General features: G+C 28.0%; 5 protein-coding genes across 5 annotated transcripts; 4 read left to right on the top strand and 1 right to left on the bottom strand.

The window, feature by feature from the left end:
- Positions 1–16: 16 nt before the first annotated feature.
- On the top strand, positions 17–640 carry PmUG01_04020700 (dolichol-linked oligosaccharide biosynthesis enzyme, putative; the record flags this gene model as incomplete). Its single annotated transcript, XM_029003204.1, has 1 exon — positions 17–640. The coding sequence occupies one exon, from the start codon at positions 17–19 to the stop codon at positions 638–640; it is 624 nt and encodes a 207-aa protein (XP_028859661.1).
- Positions 641–3,182: 2,542 nt separating this feature from the next.
- Positions 3,183–7,157, top strand: TKL1 (tyrosine kinase-like protein, putative; the record flags this gene model as incomplete). The annotated part of the gene is made up of 1 exon (XM_029003203.1): positions 3,183–7,157. One exon carries the CDS (start codon positions 3,183–3,185, stop codon positions 7,155–7,157), a length of 3,975 nt encoding a protein of 1,324 aa, XP_028859660.1.
- A 2,449-nt stretch (positions 7,158–9,606) lies between these two features.
- On the top strand, positions 9,607–11,394 carry AsnRS (asparagine--tRNA ligase, putative; the record flags this gene model as incomplete). The annotated part of the gene is made up of 1 exon (XM_029003202.1): positions 9,607–11,394. The coding sequence occupies one exon, from the start codon at positions 9,607–9,609 to the stop codon at positions 11,392–11,394; it is 1,788 nt and encodes a 595-aa protein (XP_028859659.1).
- A 453-nt stretch (positions 11,395–11,847) lies between these two features.
- Positions 11,848–13,536, bottom strand: PmUG01_04020400 (conserved Plasmodium protein, unknown function; the record flags this gene model as incomplete). Its single annotated transcript, XM_029003201.1, has 3 exons — positions 11,848–13,093; positions 13,299–13,378; positions 13,534–13,536. 3 exons carry the CDS (start codon positions 13,534–13,536, stop codon positions 11,848–11,850), a joined length of 1,329 nt encoding a protein of 442 aa, XP_028859658.1.
- Positions 13,537–14,942: 1,406 nt separating this feature from the next.
- PmUG01_04020300 (GDP-fructose:GMP antiporter, putative) lies at positions 14,943–16,894 on the top strand (the record flags this gene model as incomplete). Its single annotated transcript, XM_029003199.1, has 3 exons — positions 14,943–15,435; positions 15,973–16,173; positions 16,638–16,894. The coding sequence occupies 3 exons, from the start codon at positions 14,943–14,945 to the stop codon at positions 16,892–16,894; spliced, it is 951 nt and encodes a 316-aa protein (XP_028859657.1).
- Between the last annotated feature and the right edge of the window lie 1,007 nt (positions 16,895–17,901).

The raw sequence follows: 17,901 nt of genomic DNA, 5'->3' as shown, positions 1-17,901 counted from the left end.
AAAAAAAAAAAAAAAAATGAGTATCATTTTCCTTTACGTTAATGTATTTTTTTTTTTATGGTTTATTTTAATTTATTTGAAAAGTAAATTTTGGTATATCCAAAATAAAGTACAAAACCATGATGTCGAAATAGGGGTAGTCTTAGGATCAGGTGGACACACATTTGAAATATTGGAAATATTGAAGATTATAAAAAATAGTAATATAAATTTTCATTTATTTTACGCAAGTAATGATAATTTTAGTAAAATAAAAGCAGAGAATACGTTGAAAAATTATAAAAAGAACTTTTTACCAATTCCAAGGTGTCGAAATGTTGGTGAATCATATCTATTATCATTTGTAAAATTTTTTATTACATTTATTTATTGTATATTTATAACATATAAAATGAATAATATGAATTTAATTATAGTAAATGGTCCAGGAACATGCGTACCTGTTGTTTTTTCATTACTGTTCAGAAAATATATTTTTTTAAAACAAATTAAAATAGTTTACTTAGAGAGTGTTTGCAGAATATATTCCTTATCCCTTAGTGCCAAACTTCTATATTACTTTAGCGATTTGTTTGTTGTTTTTTCTGAGCACTTACAGAAAAAATATAAAAAAGCTAAATTTTATGGTTACCTGTTCTAGCTGGCATTTTGTAAAATTATATATTTTTTAAAAGATATTTGTATGTATGTATGTATGTATGTATATATATGTATATGTGCTTATATCTTTAATGATATACATGCGCACGCATATTTGTTTTTAGCCATATGAACTTTTGCAGCAAAACACAAAACGTTTTTCACGTATGTAATTTCTGTCTTCATAATTTGCTAATTAAAATATACCTAAGCATTATTATCAGTACTATTACATTATGTACTCATATACTTAAAATAAAAGACTCTTACGGTATTTTTAAATTGTAGTACATATGATCTATTGCAAAAAAAAAAAAACAAAAAAAAAAGAAAATTTTTAATATACTAAACAAATAAACATAGTTTAAATGCATATTGTATAATATATATAATACCCTTTTTCTTCCCCCCCTAAATGCTATGTAAAAACAAGAGGGAGCAAAAATAATCGGTACATGGCAATTCGATCTAACCTTAAAACCGTTCAACATAAAATACAAGCATATATATATGTAAAAAATAATATATACAGATTGACATATAATACAATTTTTGGAAAGTACGGACAAGTAGGACAGTTACTGTTACTATGTAACCCTACGTAAACATATTCTTGTTGTTCTGAACTTGAGAATGTTCTCTAAATATGCATATATATACATATATATATGGAGCAAACTAGCGCATATTTTTCAAAAGTTAACTATGTAAAACAAAATTTATTCTATATATTTTTTGTATTTTCCGTAAGAGAATTTTACTAGTACATAAACTCATTTTTACGTTATCTGCTCATCTTTTAGTTCTTGAACTTGGATGCAAAAAAAAAAAAAAAAAATAAAATAATAAAATAAAAAAAAATAATAAAATAAAAAAAAAATAAAAAAATAAAATAAAATAAAAATAAAATAAAAATAAAATAAAAATAATAAAAAATAAAATAATAAAATATATATGGTATTAAAAAGCTATTAAGCTGTTAATATGTCAGTGGTTAAATTATTTTAGATAAGTAACCATGAATCTGCTATTTTATTAATTTTGTGGTAAAAAAATATGTTGGGTCTTTCTTTCTTTCTTTCTTTCTTTCATTTTTAATGTAATAATATATATAATAATACATACCAAAATATACGGATCGTTAAAGTTATTATAACAGACATTATAAAATTTATTTAAATTATCTATCGCTTAATTTATCCATTTGTATATATATATATATATATAGTTTCCTCTAACAACAGGGGAAATATATATTTTTTATGGAGATTCAATAAAATAAATATTTGTTTTTTACAATGGTTTATCATGCGTAAAAAATGCATTTTTTTATTTTTATTATTTGCTTTTAAAAGTATTTTCTTAGCATTCTTTTTTTTTTTTTGCTTTTGTTTCCTCCCCCCCACTCGTATTTTGTGGGGTTATAAAAAATTATGAACATTCATGCAAATTTACCACGGATAAATAATATGTAATATATGAGATAAGTAAATATATATTATATATGAAATATATTATATTTAAAATAATATATTTAATATATTATTTGTAATATATAATATATAAACAAAATAAAAATTTTATTTTGAAGAAAAACAGAAAGTTTTATATATATATATATTTGTTTAAACCCTTTATTCTTTTACTTTTATGCCATTTAAAAAAAAGATGTATATTGATTTTATCAAAAAAAAGAAAAGAAAAAAAAGTAGCTTTTATACAAGTTATATTAAGTGCTAAAAAAAAAAAAAAAAAATAAAAAAAAATAAAAATAAAAAAAATAAAAATTAAAAAAATAAAAATTAAAAAAAGTTACTAAAAAATTTTAATAAAAAATATTAATAAAAAATATTAGTAAAAAATATTAGTAAAAAATATTAGTAAAAAATATTAGTAAAAAATATTAGTAAAAAATATTAATAAAAAAAAATAATAAAATATTAAGTATATTATGCGTTTATTTTTAACTAACCTCTTTTTCAATTTTATGAATGCATAAATATATTTTATTTTGCGCATATGCGGATTCTCGGAAAATTCGTATTTATAAAAAAGGAGAATAAAAATTTTTAACTTATTCAGGCATATTTAGTTAGAAAGCGGAGGAATAAACATATATATGTTTGTATTGTAAGCATGTATATGTTTGTATTGTAAGCATGTATATGTTTGTATTGTAAGCATGTATATGTTTGTATTGTAAGCATGTATATGTTTGTATTGTAAGCATGTATATGTTTGTATTGTAAGCATGTATATGTTTGTTTGTATGCATGTATATGTTTGTTTGTATGTATACATATGTACATTTCTTAACACGTGAGTAGTCGCTATATATTGCGTATGTACAAGTCAAAATATATAGACGAATTTCGTAAAAAACATGTACAAGTTATTCCAAACATGTACGAGTTATAATATATTACGTGCTTATATATGTACATAAGTACGCTTGTATATTGTATATGTTGTACATAATTTAAGTAAGATGTATTATAAAAACAATAAGGAGTGTACTTCTTACTATTTTTATTAAAAATGATATGGGAAAAAGAACAAGATGTGCAAACAGTTATATAAAAACAAGCGGAGGAGTGTTTATAGGATGTATAGAAAATGAAAAAAAAAATGGTTGGGGTATAAATATTAATAATAATGGAAATAAATATGAGGGATTATTTGAAAATGATAAGAAAAATTTATTTGGTTCAGAATTGTTGTGCTGTTTATACAGTCATAATTATAAATATAAAAGAAAAAGTGGAGAAGAAAATAGTGAAGAAGAATTTGAAAAAGGCAATATATGTCTTTACGAAAATAGATATATATATATAGGCAGTTATAAAGAAGGAAAAAAACATGGAAATGGAATTTTAATTGATTACAACTCCTATGCTATGTATAGCTGCATATTTCTAAGAAATGAGATAATATATAAAGATATTTTATTTTCGTCAGTTCCTAATTTCCCATCACAGGATGGCAAATCGAACTCGCTTTCCCTTTTTTATGAAAAAAAAGAAAATGAAGAGAACAATATTTTTTCAAATTTTAACGCAAACATTAACGCTAACATTAACGCTAACATGAACGCGAACATTAACGCGAATATTAACGCGAATATTAACGCGAATATTAACGCGAACATGAACGCGAACATGAACGCGAACATGAACGCGAACATGAACGCGAATATTAACGCACACCTTAACACAGACAGTAATAAAAATAGAGCAAAAAAAAAAATTATTATGAACAGTTCAGGTGCGAATGAAAAGAGTAAAAAAGAGAACGATATATGTGTATTTATAGAGAATCAGTATAAAAGGAACATTTTTAATTATGTCAGTTTTTATAAACATATAATGCAAAAAATGAAAAGGGTAGGCTTCAATGAATTGTTTTCATATTCCAAGTTGAAAAAAGAGGTATATTTTGAAGATTTAAAAGGAAAAAAAAAAAAAGAAAAAGAGAGAACAGAAAAGGAGAAAAAAGAAAAGATAAATAAAAAAAAAGAGAATAAAGAAAAGGAGAAAATAGAAAAGGAGAAAAAAAAAAAAATTATACGTGATGATGCTGTTCTTTTAAAAAATTGGAAAGATAAGGAAAAAGGCAGTTGTACAAATAAGTTGCAGCTTATGTATAATAAGTATAAAAATGGCATGAACATACAGGAAACACATGAACAAGTAATGGAGCAAAAAAATGATGAAGAAAAAAAGTCTTTTTATAAAAAACAGGTTAATGAGTTTTTTTTAAATAAGGAGTTACAAAATAATTTTGAAAATGTACAAGTGAATAAAAGAATGATAGAATATATAGGAAAAATAAAATCAACTGGTCCACTTTCTAATGAGGAGAAAAATGCTTATAATTTTCTTTCCAGTGGAGTAACAAACGAAATTATGAAAGAAAACGAAGATACATATGAAAATAATAGCTTACCACTAGTTTGTAATGGAGGTAATACTAGAAGGGGTGGTAGTAATAATAATAACTTGAATATGACTAAATCTGTTGAACATTTGATTAAAATTAAGGAGTATGAGGAAAAAAGTACATATAATAATATAATTTCTTATAATATGGGTAAAGATATATCAATAGCATACTGGAATAATTTGTCAGATGATGAAAAGAAAGCATGCGTCTTAGTTGATGGTGAGGAAAAGGAGGAATTGAACGGAAAAGAAAAAAAAAAAAAAAAAATTATTACCTTGGTTGAAACAAATACAAAAGAATTGCATAGTTGTGTAAAATATAAAATAAAAAAAAATGATAAATTGAAAAACAGTTTTATTAGTAAAGAAAAGATAGCAACTCCTACTGTCCTAAGTAACACAGAAAATGAAAAGGGCTGTGATGATAGTTCTTTGTCCTTTTGCAACTTTGAGTTTATCTCATCGAAAAAAAATAAAAATAAAAAAATGGAAGGAGGAACAGAAATGGAAGGAGGAACAGAAATGGAAGGAGAAATAAAAATGGAAGGAGAAATAAAAATGGAAGGAGAAATAAAAATGGAAATAGAAGGAGGTAGACTAGATAATAGTATGTTACAGAAGAGTAATAGTAAAATAGATTTCCCAGAAGATGTGGAGAGTTGCACTAGTGTGAGACACTCCAGCATTAATAACAGTACCAGTGTTTTAATTAAAAAAAAGAGAAATTATGCGAATAATTATGCATATAATGACACAACAAGGAATAACACCAGTAGTGGAATCAGCTGTGTGGGGAGCGAAGTGAACGGGTGTGTTGGTAGTGGTGGCTGTGATGACGATTATATTGACAATGGTAGTGGCAGTTGCAACAGTAGTAGCAGTAGTAATAACAGTTGTTTTGATTATAATATCGGAATTAATTGCCAAAAAAAAGGGCATATAATCGAAAGGGATAGTGGACAGGGGAAGAGCGGAAGCTTTGATGATGGAAATGGCAGTTATAATAGTAGTTGGGGTAAAACTAGGATGAATAATAGTTGTGTTGGTCATGTGAATGGGAAATATAGGGCTAAATATGGGAGGAAGAGTAGTAAAGGCGAAAGGAATTATGGGAATGGAGGAGGAAGCAGTAGCAGCAGCGGTAGTAGTAACGACAATAATAATAATGAGAATAATAAGAGTTACAATTACAGTTGTAATCGTAGTTGCAGTTGCAGTTGCAGTTGCAGTGGTAGTCGTAGTTGTAGTCGTAGTTGCAGTTGCAGTCGTAGTCGTAGTCGTAGTTGTAGTCGTAGTTGCAGTTGCAGTCGTAGTCGAAGCATCCGTGATAGTAATTCTTTTTTGAATATGAAGAGCGATGAAGGAGTGCGCAAAGAAATAGAGGGTTTACTGCCTAAATATTTGAGGAGGGAAAAAAGACAGAAATGCCTTTCCCGTGCTCAGAATTGTGTATACTGGAACGTATTTGAGTTAAGCTACTTCCTGTTCCTCATAAGTATACCAAAGAAAATAATAGAAATCTTTATAATAAATCAAATAGATGGGTATTGCTTAAAATACTTAGAAAATAAGGTATTAAAAAAAATGGGTATATATGATAAAATAATTAAAAAGTATATACTATTGTCTATTCAATATTTGCTAAGATTAAGAGAAAAATATAAATATAAAAAGAAAAGTAAAGGATTAAATGTAATAATTGATAAAAATTTTACATTAAATAAAAAAAAAGTACAGTTTATAAAATTAATTGGAAGAGGAGGATATAGTAATGTGTACAGATGTATATATGGTGATAAGCTGTTAACATATAATGATTATTTTTATATAAAATATTCAATTAATAATATAGCTTTAAAAATTTGTATAGATAAAAAATATAGTTATGAATTTTTTTCAGAATTGCAAATTTTATCATCTTTAAGACACCCAAATGTTTCTTTATTTTTAGGTGGTTTAAAAAGTCCACAAGGAATTGCATTAGAATATATAAGATGTGGTAGTTTATTTGATATAATGCATAAACATAAAGTGAAAATAAAAATTTATGATATTATAAAAATGTGTAAAGACATAACTTCATTTATGTGTTTTTTGCACTATAAAGGTATTTTACATTGTGATTTGAAATCATCGAATATTTTACTTTCTGTATCGGGAGAAATAAAAATTTGTGATTTTGGCCTGTCTGTTCAGAATTTTTATCAAAAACCAAAATTTTTAGGAATTGTTGGTACATATCAGTGGACAGCTCCCGAGATATTAAGAGGAGAGGGATATACACAAGAAGCAGATATATATTCATTTGGTGTAATTCTATGGGAGTTGTTACATTGTAGAATTCCTTTTAATGATTTAAAACATCCTTTAGATATTATTGCACATGTTGGTTATGCTAATAAACAGCTAGCTATTAACAGAAACTTACCAAAAAATATTAGATATATACTAAACAGATGCCTACACAGAAATAAACGTAAAAGAAAATCTTTTTTTTTTTGGTCCGAGTACTTTGACCTGCTGCACAAAATGTACTCGGTTGATGTAGAGGAGCGTCTGAACTTTTTCTTTGCCTAGCCCGTTTGCTTTACCGGTATGCGGAAGTGCGAACGTGTGTTATATGGGCGGGATTGTTTGTATGCGTTTTGTGTATATATGTGTGTGCATATAATTTATATATGCATATGCGCGAGCTTTTTGTTTGTATGTATGCGCATCCCAGACGTATGCCCTCTTGTCCTCTTCTTAAGGAGGTTAAGAATTTCTCATTTTTTTGTGTACTGAAAAAAAAAAAAAAAAAAAAAAAAAAAAAAATCAAAAAGAATATCCAATATGTCACTAATTAATGATGATAAAAATATTTTTTTGTTTTCTATTCGTATGCGTTCCTTGATAAGAAGAGGGTTTGCATTAGGATTTTTGCTGCACACCTTTCTCTTCGAACATTTGCCTTGCTTTTTTTTACGTAGCAATTTTTGCTTTTCACCTTTTCACCCTTTAGCACCTTCCATTTTTCATCTTCCATTTTTGTTTTCCTTGTGTCCGTTATGTGGCTCATAATTAGTGCATTATTCAAAATTGTTTTCCTCTTTTAAGAATGCTTTTGTATTCTGTAAATTTTTTCTTTTTTTTTTTCCTTTTTTTTTTTTTTTTTTATGTGGAGCTTTTGCATTTTTTTTAAGTTTTCTTTTTTCAATTATTTTTAGTTAATTTATTAATTTTTTTGTTGAAAAATATTCCTCTTTTTGATACCACACCGCTGTGAGCCTTTACTGAAGTTGAGGCCTTTCACTTTTCATACTGGTGAAAAACGTTAAGAGAAGAAAAGGTGTGTGTTTAGGTGGGTATGTTGCATATACGACACGCACAACACGCACATATATATACATATGCGTACATATGCGTACATATGCGTATATATGTTTACCTATTTATATATACCATGTGCACGCGCACGTGCACGAACAAACCTGACAATTTCATTTAAAACACCGCTACATTTTGAGTTGTAGCGCTACATGATAACTTGAAATACCGTCAACAATTTGGTAAAGTGAAATTTTCTCAAAATGGGGAATATGCAATATAGATATGATAAATGCGTTATATATACGATTTATGCGATTTACACTATATGTATGATAACAATTTCTGTTCCGTTAAAAAACTTGGATTTAATTTTTTTTTTTTTTTTTTATAATATTTATATGTAATACTTCTTTTCCTGGGTATGTAACGTTTCTATTTTCTCTACGTGTCCCTTAAGCACATTCTACATTTCTCCATTAAATGAGTGAATACAAAAAATCTGTTTTAATTTTTTAAAAATAAGTTTATTAAGAAGTATGAGATGAGGTGTACACCTATTTTTATTTTTTATTAACACAAAAAATAGGGGAAATCTACGTAAAACGGGGAAGGGGCATATAAAAATAAAAAAAAAAAAATAAAAATATAAAATAAAATAAGATAAAAAGGAAATAAAATGAAATGCGATAAAGTACATACAAAGAAAAATAGGCATCGCACGAGAGCTAAAAGAAAAAAAATCGAGCCCATATATTAACACCTCGTCCCTCATAAAAAAATAAAAAAAAATAATACATTTATTTTAGGGTTTTTGCAAAAATTAAAAATGAACTAATTTTGAATTTTTTTTTTTTTTTTTAGAATAAACATATGTATGTTATACATGTATGTAATACCACTACATAAGAATTTATTGTATCAATTTCTCTAATTATTTGGCGCATTCTTGTTACAGTTTTTATTTATTTTTTTTTTTTTTACCCTGTTTTCTCCTTATAGAGCATTAATTTTTTCTTTTTTTATATGACACACTTATCCATAATATAAGAATAAGTTTTTAAAGCAGTTGCATTTTGCGTTATATTTTGGTATGAGCGCACATTGGTACATGAGCACATGCGTACAAGCATACATGAGTACTTTCGTATAAGTGCACATTGACACTACATGTATGTATGCACTGAAGTTCACACGAGCTAAGTAAAGCAAATGTAATGGCGTTGCAGTAATATATCCTCCATATATACATATACAGGTGCACGTATATATACCCGCATATATACTTACGCGTTTACGTACATATATTTATATATACCCACTGTGAAACACCGAATACAGAAGTAAACCACTTTTATGGTGTAACGTTTTGACGTGGCTTAGTATTAAAGAAAAAAAAAAAATATATTATATTTGCCATTGGACATATCGTCGTTCAACTTTGCCTGACAACATATACATCCAATCACTTTATAATCCCAGTCTGAACAGTGTAGTTCACAATTCGCAGTCCGTTACGTTGCTGCCGTTACGTTGCTGCCGTTACGTTGCTGCAGTTACGTTGCTGCCGTTACGTTGCTGCCGTTACGTTGCTGCCGTTACGTTGCTGCCGCCACTTTGCTGCCGCTACTTTGCTGCTTTTATTTTTCATAACATCCTCTCCTCCACCGTCCGTACCCCAGTTATATTATACCACTTACGTTCTCTGGCAATTTGCAAAATGAGTATAAAAATAGACGAGGCAGTTTTAGAGAAAGCAAAAAAATTCCAAAAAGCAAATGAAGAAGAGATCGAATTGAAGAAACTAAAACCTTTGACAGAAGGGTTATTAAGTCCTGGTTTGAATTTGTTAAGAGTAAGTGAAAAAGGATGCAGGAACCGAATAAAAATATGCAACGTTTTAAATATACCATCAAATGAAGAGGAATATAAAGATGATTCAAGAAAAAATATATATATTGACAAAGTAATAACAGTATGTGGTTGGAGTAAAGCAGTTAGAAAACAAGGAGGCGGTAGATTTTGTTTTGTAAATCTAAATGATGGTTCTTGTCATATAAATTTACAAATAATTGTTAATCAGAATATAGAGAATTATGAGAAATTGTTAAAATGTGGTGTAGGATGTTGTTTTCGTTTTACAGGAAAATTAATATTATCACCTATTCAAAATGAAGAAAAAAAAGGATTAATCAAACAATCTGTAGAATTAGCATTAAATGATAATAGTCAACACTCTTTTGAAATATATGGTGAAAATCTTGATCCACACAAATATCCTCTTTCAAAAAAAAATCATGGAAAAGAATTTTTAAGAGAAGTTGCACATTTAAGACCACGTAGTTATTTTATCAGTTCTGTTTTTCGAGTAAGAAATGCTTTAGCAATAGCTACTCATTTATTTTTTCAAAGTAGAGGCTTCTTATATATTCATACTCCTTTAATTACCACATCCGATTGTGAAGGCGGAGGGGAAATGTTTACAGTAACCACGTTGCTTCCGGAAAATGGAAACGTTAACGCGATCCCAAGGACGAAAAGAAAGGGGGAAAAGCGCGAAGATGGAATTTCTGCTTCCACAGTTGACACCATTTCTACGGTTCATACAACTGATACGCCTATCTATGCTGCTACCTCTGCTTCTACTACCACTATATCCCATGGTTGTGAAGGTGGGGAAAAGAGTCAGATAGATTACAAGAAGGATTTCTTTAGTAAGCAGGCATTTTTAACAGTGAGTGGACAGCTGTCCTTGGAAAATTTGTGTTCATCCATGGGGGATGTATACACATTTGGTCCAACTTTCCGCGCTGAGAATTCACATACATCGAGACACTTAGCGGAGTTTTGGATGATCGAACCAGAAATTGCTTTTTCTGATTTATACGATAATATGGAATTAGCTGAAGCGTACATAAAATACTGTATATCGTATGTATTAAATAATAATTTTCATGATATATATTATTTTGAAGAAAATGTGGAAAACGGGTTAATAAAGAGATTAAAAAATATACTGGATGAGAAATTTGCAAAAATTACTTATACAAATGCTATTGATTTGTTACTACAATTTTCGTACATGTTCGAAGTACCAGTAAAGTGGGGTATGGATTTACAATCAGAGCATGAACGATTTATAGTAGAACAAATTTTCAAAAAGCCTGTAATCGTTTTTAATTATCCTAAGGATTTAAAAGCTTTTTATATGAAATTAAATGATGACCAAAAGACTGTTGCTGCTATGGATGTACTCGTTCCCAAAATAGGAGAACTTATAGGAGGCTCACAAAGAGAAGATAACTTACAGATATTAGACAAAATGATTATTGAAAAGAAATTAAATATGGATAGCTATTGGTGGTATAGACAACTAAGGACATATGGATCCCATCCTCATTCTGGTTTCGGCTTAGGTTTTGAACGACTAGTTATGTTAGTAACAGGTGTCGATAATATTAAGGATACCATTCCTTTTCCGAGATACCCTGGGCATGCGGAGTTTTAGCTAGTTCACTCAAATCAATGCATCCATTTTATCTGCTCCATTTAATAGAGCTACCCCATGGCGGAGCCCTGGACCCCTTCTCTCTCACTGTATCCTTATGATATATATATTACCCCTTTTACGTTCCTTTCATCATTCCATAATGCTGTCATTCGTGCGTTTATTCTGCCTTTCTAACTTCGCAGCTTCATTACTTGTTTCCTTTTTTTTTTTTTTTTTTTTTTTTCTTTTTTCCTCGCTAGCTACAATACTGGTCAGACAAACGGGGCGACGTCGCCCCCCCCCCCCTTCCAACCAACCCCTATATGTGAGTGCCTATATAAATGTTCATATGCGCCAACGTGCAACGGTATAACAATGAGCGCAAATATGCGCAGTACTTATGAGGTATATCTATCGGTAAGAACACCGCATTTAGGGGCATGCCCTGTAGCTGCTACCAATAGTCCCAACTCACTGATCATGTGCAAAGAAAATCGGTGCATCGAACTTCGATAGCTGCGTAACATCCTTTGCTAATATTCCCCTTCTCGTTTTTCTTTTCTCCCTTCTTTTGTCTTCACGTTTAGGATAACTTTGTTTATATATTTCGTTTAGTAGTTCCTCGTTTTGTCTTTCTGCCATATTGCTGTCTTGCATTATATCATAGAGTTTTAAATTTTCGTCCATATCAAACTTCATCTTACTCTGTTGGGAGTTTTCAGCTGTTAAGAAATTTTCATTAGTCTGTACTCTGCTTAGTATGCTGTTCCCGGTAGGAGAATGGGGGCAATCCTTTAAGTCCTTTGTCCCCTCGCAATTTTTAACAGTTTCGCAATTTTTAGCAGTTTCGCAATTTTTAGCAGTTTCGCAATTTTTAGCAGTTTCGCAATTTTTAACAGTTTCGCAATTTTTAACAGTTTCGCAATTTTTAACAGTTTCACCAATTTGGTATATTAAGTTAGAGGCCCCTAACAAACAGAGTGTGTCACTTATATGCTTCGGTATTTGTGCTGATACAGATACAATTTTATTACACTTGGACTCAAAAGTAACGTTAAAACAATGGAGGTGCAGTTTTAACTGTTCATTAGTACTGTTTGGGTTATATACCCTTTTTAACAATTCCCTCCTGCTTTTGAAAACATTTCTTCTGTACATTTCATCATGAAATGGGAAAAAAAAATTCTTTTTAAATTTTTTATGTACATTAATATATTCATTATCACCTACAATACATGTATTCAAGGAGTAGAACAGTAAAGGCTTTATATATTTACAGTTATTAGCATTTGTAAAAATTTTTAAAAGACTAAAATTTTCTTTATTACGTAATATTGTATTACTAATAACATCATATTTGACACTTTTTAAATTATGAACATGTTCATAATTATTTGTAGGCATCATAATATTTGAATTTGGTAAATATTTTAAATATAATTTTATTTCCCTATCCTTTTTTTTTTCTATTTTACCATAAACTAATGTTATAAATATATTTTCATACATATGATTTTTAATAAATTTATTTTTGCATACAAGTAAGCACCCTCCTATGCTGCTATGCAATTTGTATACAATGTTAACATTATGTGCATTCTCCAAATTTAACTGATGAAGATTTTTTATTATGCTTTCTTTTTCTTTTCTTTTTCCAAACGTAGATATACCATACCCTTTGTCAATTACCAGATAATCATCATCATTATAAAGGACTCTGGATGGGGGAAAAACGAACGGAACGAAGTTGATCAGTGTGTGTGTGTGTGTGTGTGTGTGTAAATTTCTGCACACGTGTTGAACATGGTGCTCAAATAAAATTTGCAATAAAAGGAAAGGAAAAGATGTAAAAGAAATATATGAAATAAAAAAAAAAAAAAAAGAAAAGAGAAAGCCTTGCTTTATTTCAAGCCGCTTCTTACAGCTTGTTCATGTCAAGCGAACTTTTTGTGCTTGATATTCCTCTTCTAATCGAATTAATGAAAACAAAACGGCTTTTTAGCTGTAAAAAAAAAAAAAAAAAAAAAGAGTTTTCAAATAATTATTGTTCGTACTTTATCCACATGTAGGAGTAATATACTCCTTTCATACTGAAGAAATAGCAAAGGGGAAAAATAAAACGTCTACGAATTATCAGCATGTGTAAAACAAGTATACCATCATTTATCCTCCGCTCGCGCTTCGACAAAAGGGTGGGTGTATGCCTTTTTAAACGAGGAAAACGTAGCATGCACAAATGCAAACACATGCGCATAAGCACGTACGTATGGGCATGTATTACATATGTACTTATATGCATGTATATAATATATATATATATATATATATATATATATATATATATATATATATATATATAACTGCTAACAGTCATATGTTTGTGATGTACCCATATCTGCATATATTTACTTTTGTCCTTTTACTTAAGTGCTCTTTAACAGCGAAACGAATAAAACTATCATTCATTGTGTAGAATTGTTTGGTTTCATAAAAAAAAAAAAGAATTCCTACGCGAAAGTGCATGTGACTACTTTGGCAAAGTAAACTATTATAGGGCAAAAAAAAGGAAAAACAAAAACAAAAAGCAAAAGCAAAAACAAAAATAAAAAGCAAAAGCAAACGCAAAGAAAAAGAAAAAGAAAAAGAAAAAGAAAAAAAGTGCATTCCGTATTACCCTTGTAATATTAACGATAACTGGAGTCACTCATGAAGCAGGCTTCGTCAAAATTATGCATATTGTACCTACATCCCTGTGTACATTTATATATATAAATAAATATATATACATATATATGTATATATACGTGCACGGATGAACGTGTGCACATTTATACGTGCAAATGCTCACATTTGTATACAGCAACGTAATTACTTTTACATGAACAGTTCAGCTTATTGCTACATTTGTGCTGACGTTTTCGATCCGCTTGAATTGTCGGTTATACGAACAAATTTTCATCATGTGTAAATGAGGAAATAGTAAGTCATAGTGAGGTAAAAATAAAGGTAAGATCAAAACCTTCTGCAGGGCAGCAAGCATATGTTTGAAGAAATTTTACGTTTTAGGGAAAATTTTATTCTTTATATGTAGCTGTATTTTATTTCATTTCATTTTAAGTCATTTTATTAATTTTTATTGCATTTTATTTCATTTTATTTGGCCGCCTTTTATTTTACTGAATATTTTGTCATTATTTATTTTTTTATTTCGTTTTATTGCATTGCATTGCATTTCATTTTTTTTTTTTTTTTTCTTTGCATTCTTATTAAATAAAAATGATGTAGATAGCAAGTGCGGAAAACCATAAGCAGTTGAATATTTTTGGAATAAAAAATTTTTTAAACACATATATTTGTAGTTACGCGCGAGCAGGGGGAACAGTAGCAATAAGCAAATTTGCATGTTTGCATGTGTGTATGTGTATTTGTTTATTTCTTTATTTGTGTGTAAACATAGATACTTATATATGTACATGTGTATGTATGCACAAGCACTAGGTATACACACGTAGACATATTTAATGTGTACAAAGTAAAAACCTTTTTTGTTACAGCATTTCGAAAAAATGGGTAAAAGCGATCTTGCCGTATTATTTTCAATAGGTATGTACCTCCTGTCGTCAATAACATCAGTTTTCGTAAATAAATATGTGTTAATGGATGATGTTATTGATACAGTTTTATTAATATTGTTACAACACTTATCATGTTTACTTTTTTTATTTTTATTTAAAAAATATTTGACAAAATTACAAAATGATAATAATACAGAAGGGGAAAATTTTTCGTTATATGAAGGAATAAAACATATGTGGTTATTAATAATATCATTTAATTTTACTTTAATTTTGGGGAATATTTGTTTAAAATATACAAATATATCATCTTATCAGCTAGCTAGATCTATGACACTACCATTTAATTTTTTTTTTTCTTATTTTTATTTTAAACAAATTAAATTTAATATCTTAATGATATGTTCATGCATTCTTGTTTCCATCGGATTTTTCATTTTCTCAATAGACGCCGTAAACACCAACTACAGATCCGTCTTATATGGTTCGCCTACAACGAATGCATGGGTGAACTGTCCAATACATTGCCATATGCTCCTGCACATTCATGCAATACGTGAATACAGTGGCGTGCCCATACATGAGTATAACTACATGAACACGCACATAAATACATATGTGCATGCAACTGATAAAACACTGGAGCGTGACGAGAACAATTTCTTTAGACTAAATGAGTGCAGTAAATTCCATGAAGAACTCATCTTCCACTAAAAAAATGATTTTATATATCGCAGTTTTAAACGTTGTACAATGCAAACGTTTTCTTTGTAAAAAATATTTGCGCATTATGGACTCTTTGCGAGAATTCTTTTTTCTCTTTTAAGCCATTTTTTTTTTTCTGTTTTTCGTTCTTCGCGCATATATCTGTTTGTTTTTCTGCCTTTTACGTATATTTTTACAATTTTACATTTATACTCATGTACATGTACATGTACATGTACATATATATATATATATATATATATATATATATATGCAAATTTTTTTTTTTTTTTTTTTTTTCCATTTCATCTTGTAGGCACAACTGTTTCCATAATACAAGCCATACACCTCAACTTATTAAAACAAAAATTACTGATATACAAAAATAAAATGATTATGCTACGTTACAACTTGATATATTCATCTATCATTTTGTTCATTTACCTGACCATAACAAGAGACATTTTTGCTGTGTTTAATCTGAACTACCGAGCTGCCTTTTTTCTCTTCCTATCTTGTAAGTTTTTTTAAAAAAAAAAAAGGAAAGAAGGAAAAGGAAAAAACGGAAAAGGAAAAAACGGAAAAGGAAAAAGCGAAAAAGGAAAAAACGAAAAAGGAAAAAGCGAAAAAGGAAAAAGCGAAAAAGGAAAAAGCGAAAAAGGAAAAAGCGAAAAACAGAAAAAAGGAGAAACAGAAAAAAGGAAAAAAAGAACAAAAAAAAAAAAACGGGGCGATGGAAAAAAAAAATGCAAAAAGCTAGGTCAATTGAAAAGGTGGAACATATACATACATTCATACGTACATAGGTACATATATATATATATATATATGTATATATATATTTATATATATATATATATATATACACGGGCGTACACTTATACGCACAGTACACATCCGTGCATCCATACGTATATATCTCTGTATGCGTGAGGCCAACGGTTTTATAGTTTTTCCCATGTACGTGTTTTTTTTTCCTAGGTGTATCAGCAATATGCGTAACGTTTTCCTCCTTTTTGTGTATTTATTATACGGACAATGTTGTTTATAATATGTTCGGGAACGTTAAATCCACCATGCAAACATTTCTAAGCAAATATTATAACTCGGAGCACTTGAACTTATATACTATGATAGGAATAATATTCACTACACTAGGATCTTTTATATATACATATTCTTGCGAGTACACCAAAAAAAAAAAAAAAGAATTAAAAAAAAAAAAAAAATCTACATAAACTGTGTACAATTTACTATCAATTTTGAACAGTATACCTTTAGAATACTGTGCATATATATGTACATATAAGTACACATATATGAATATTTGTTTTGTTTTTTCTTTTTTTCTCTTATTATTTAATTTTTTCCCACTTTAATCACATATACACATATATATATGTATGCATATCTATATATATATATTGTTTATATATATATTATTTATATATGTATTATTTATATATGTATTATTTATATATGTATTATTTATATATGTATTATTTATATATGTATTATTTATATATGTATTATTTATATATGTATTATTTATATATGTATTATTTATATATGTATTATTATATATATATATATATATATATATATATATATATATATATGTGTATATGTATATATATGATGTCATGTCACAATTACAATATAATACTGTACTTCTTTTTATACAACATTTCACCTTGTTTTTTCACCTTATTTATTTTAATTATTTTCTTTATTTTAATTATTCAATTAATTTTAATTTATTTATTTTTATTTATTTTATTTATTTTTATTTATTTTATTTATTTTATTTATTTTTATTTATTTTTATTTATTTTTTTTTATGTGTAAGTTTTATGATAACAACATTTTTGTAATAAAATAATGTTTTGAATAGGGACAAAAAAAAAAAAAAAAAAAAAGATAAAAAGCTGAATGAACAGATGAATGAACAGATGAATGAAAAGTTGAATGAAAAGTTGAATGAAAAGTTGAATGAAAAGTTGAATGAAAAAATAATAGAAAATAAAAATTGAACAAAGAGTGAAACAAAAAGTAAAAAAAGGTTAAAGAATGAACTGAAAGAAAAACACAATAAGAGAAAAAAAATCTCGATTTATTAATTTATTTTTATTATTTTTCAATATTCTCTTTTTTTTCTTTTTTTGATTTGTCCAAGAAAAAAATAAAAGAATAATGACAAGTTCAAAAACACATTTTAACTAACAATTTTGTTATACATAAATAC

This window comes from Plasmodium malariae (genome assembly GCF_900090045.1).
Source record: "Plasmodium malariae genome assembly, chromosome: 4".
NCBI lineage: Eukaryota > Apicomplexa > Aconoidasida > Haemosporida > Plasmodiidae > Plasmodium > Plasmodium malariae.
This window is presented reverse-complemented; position numbering and strand designations above follow the sequence as displayed.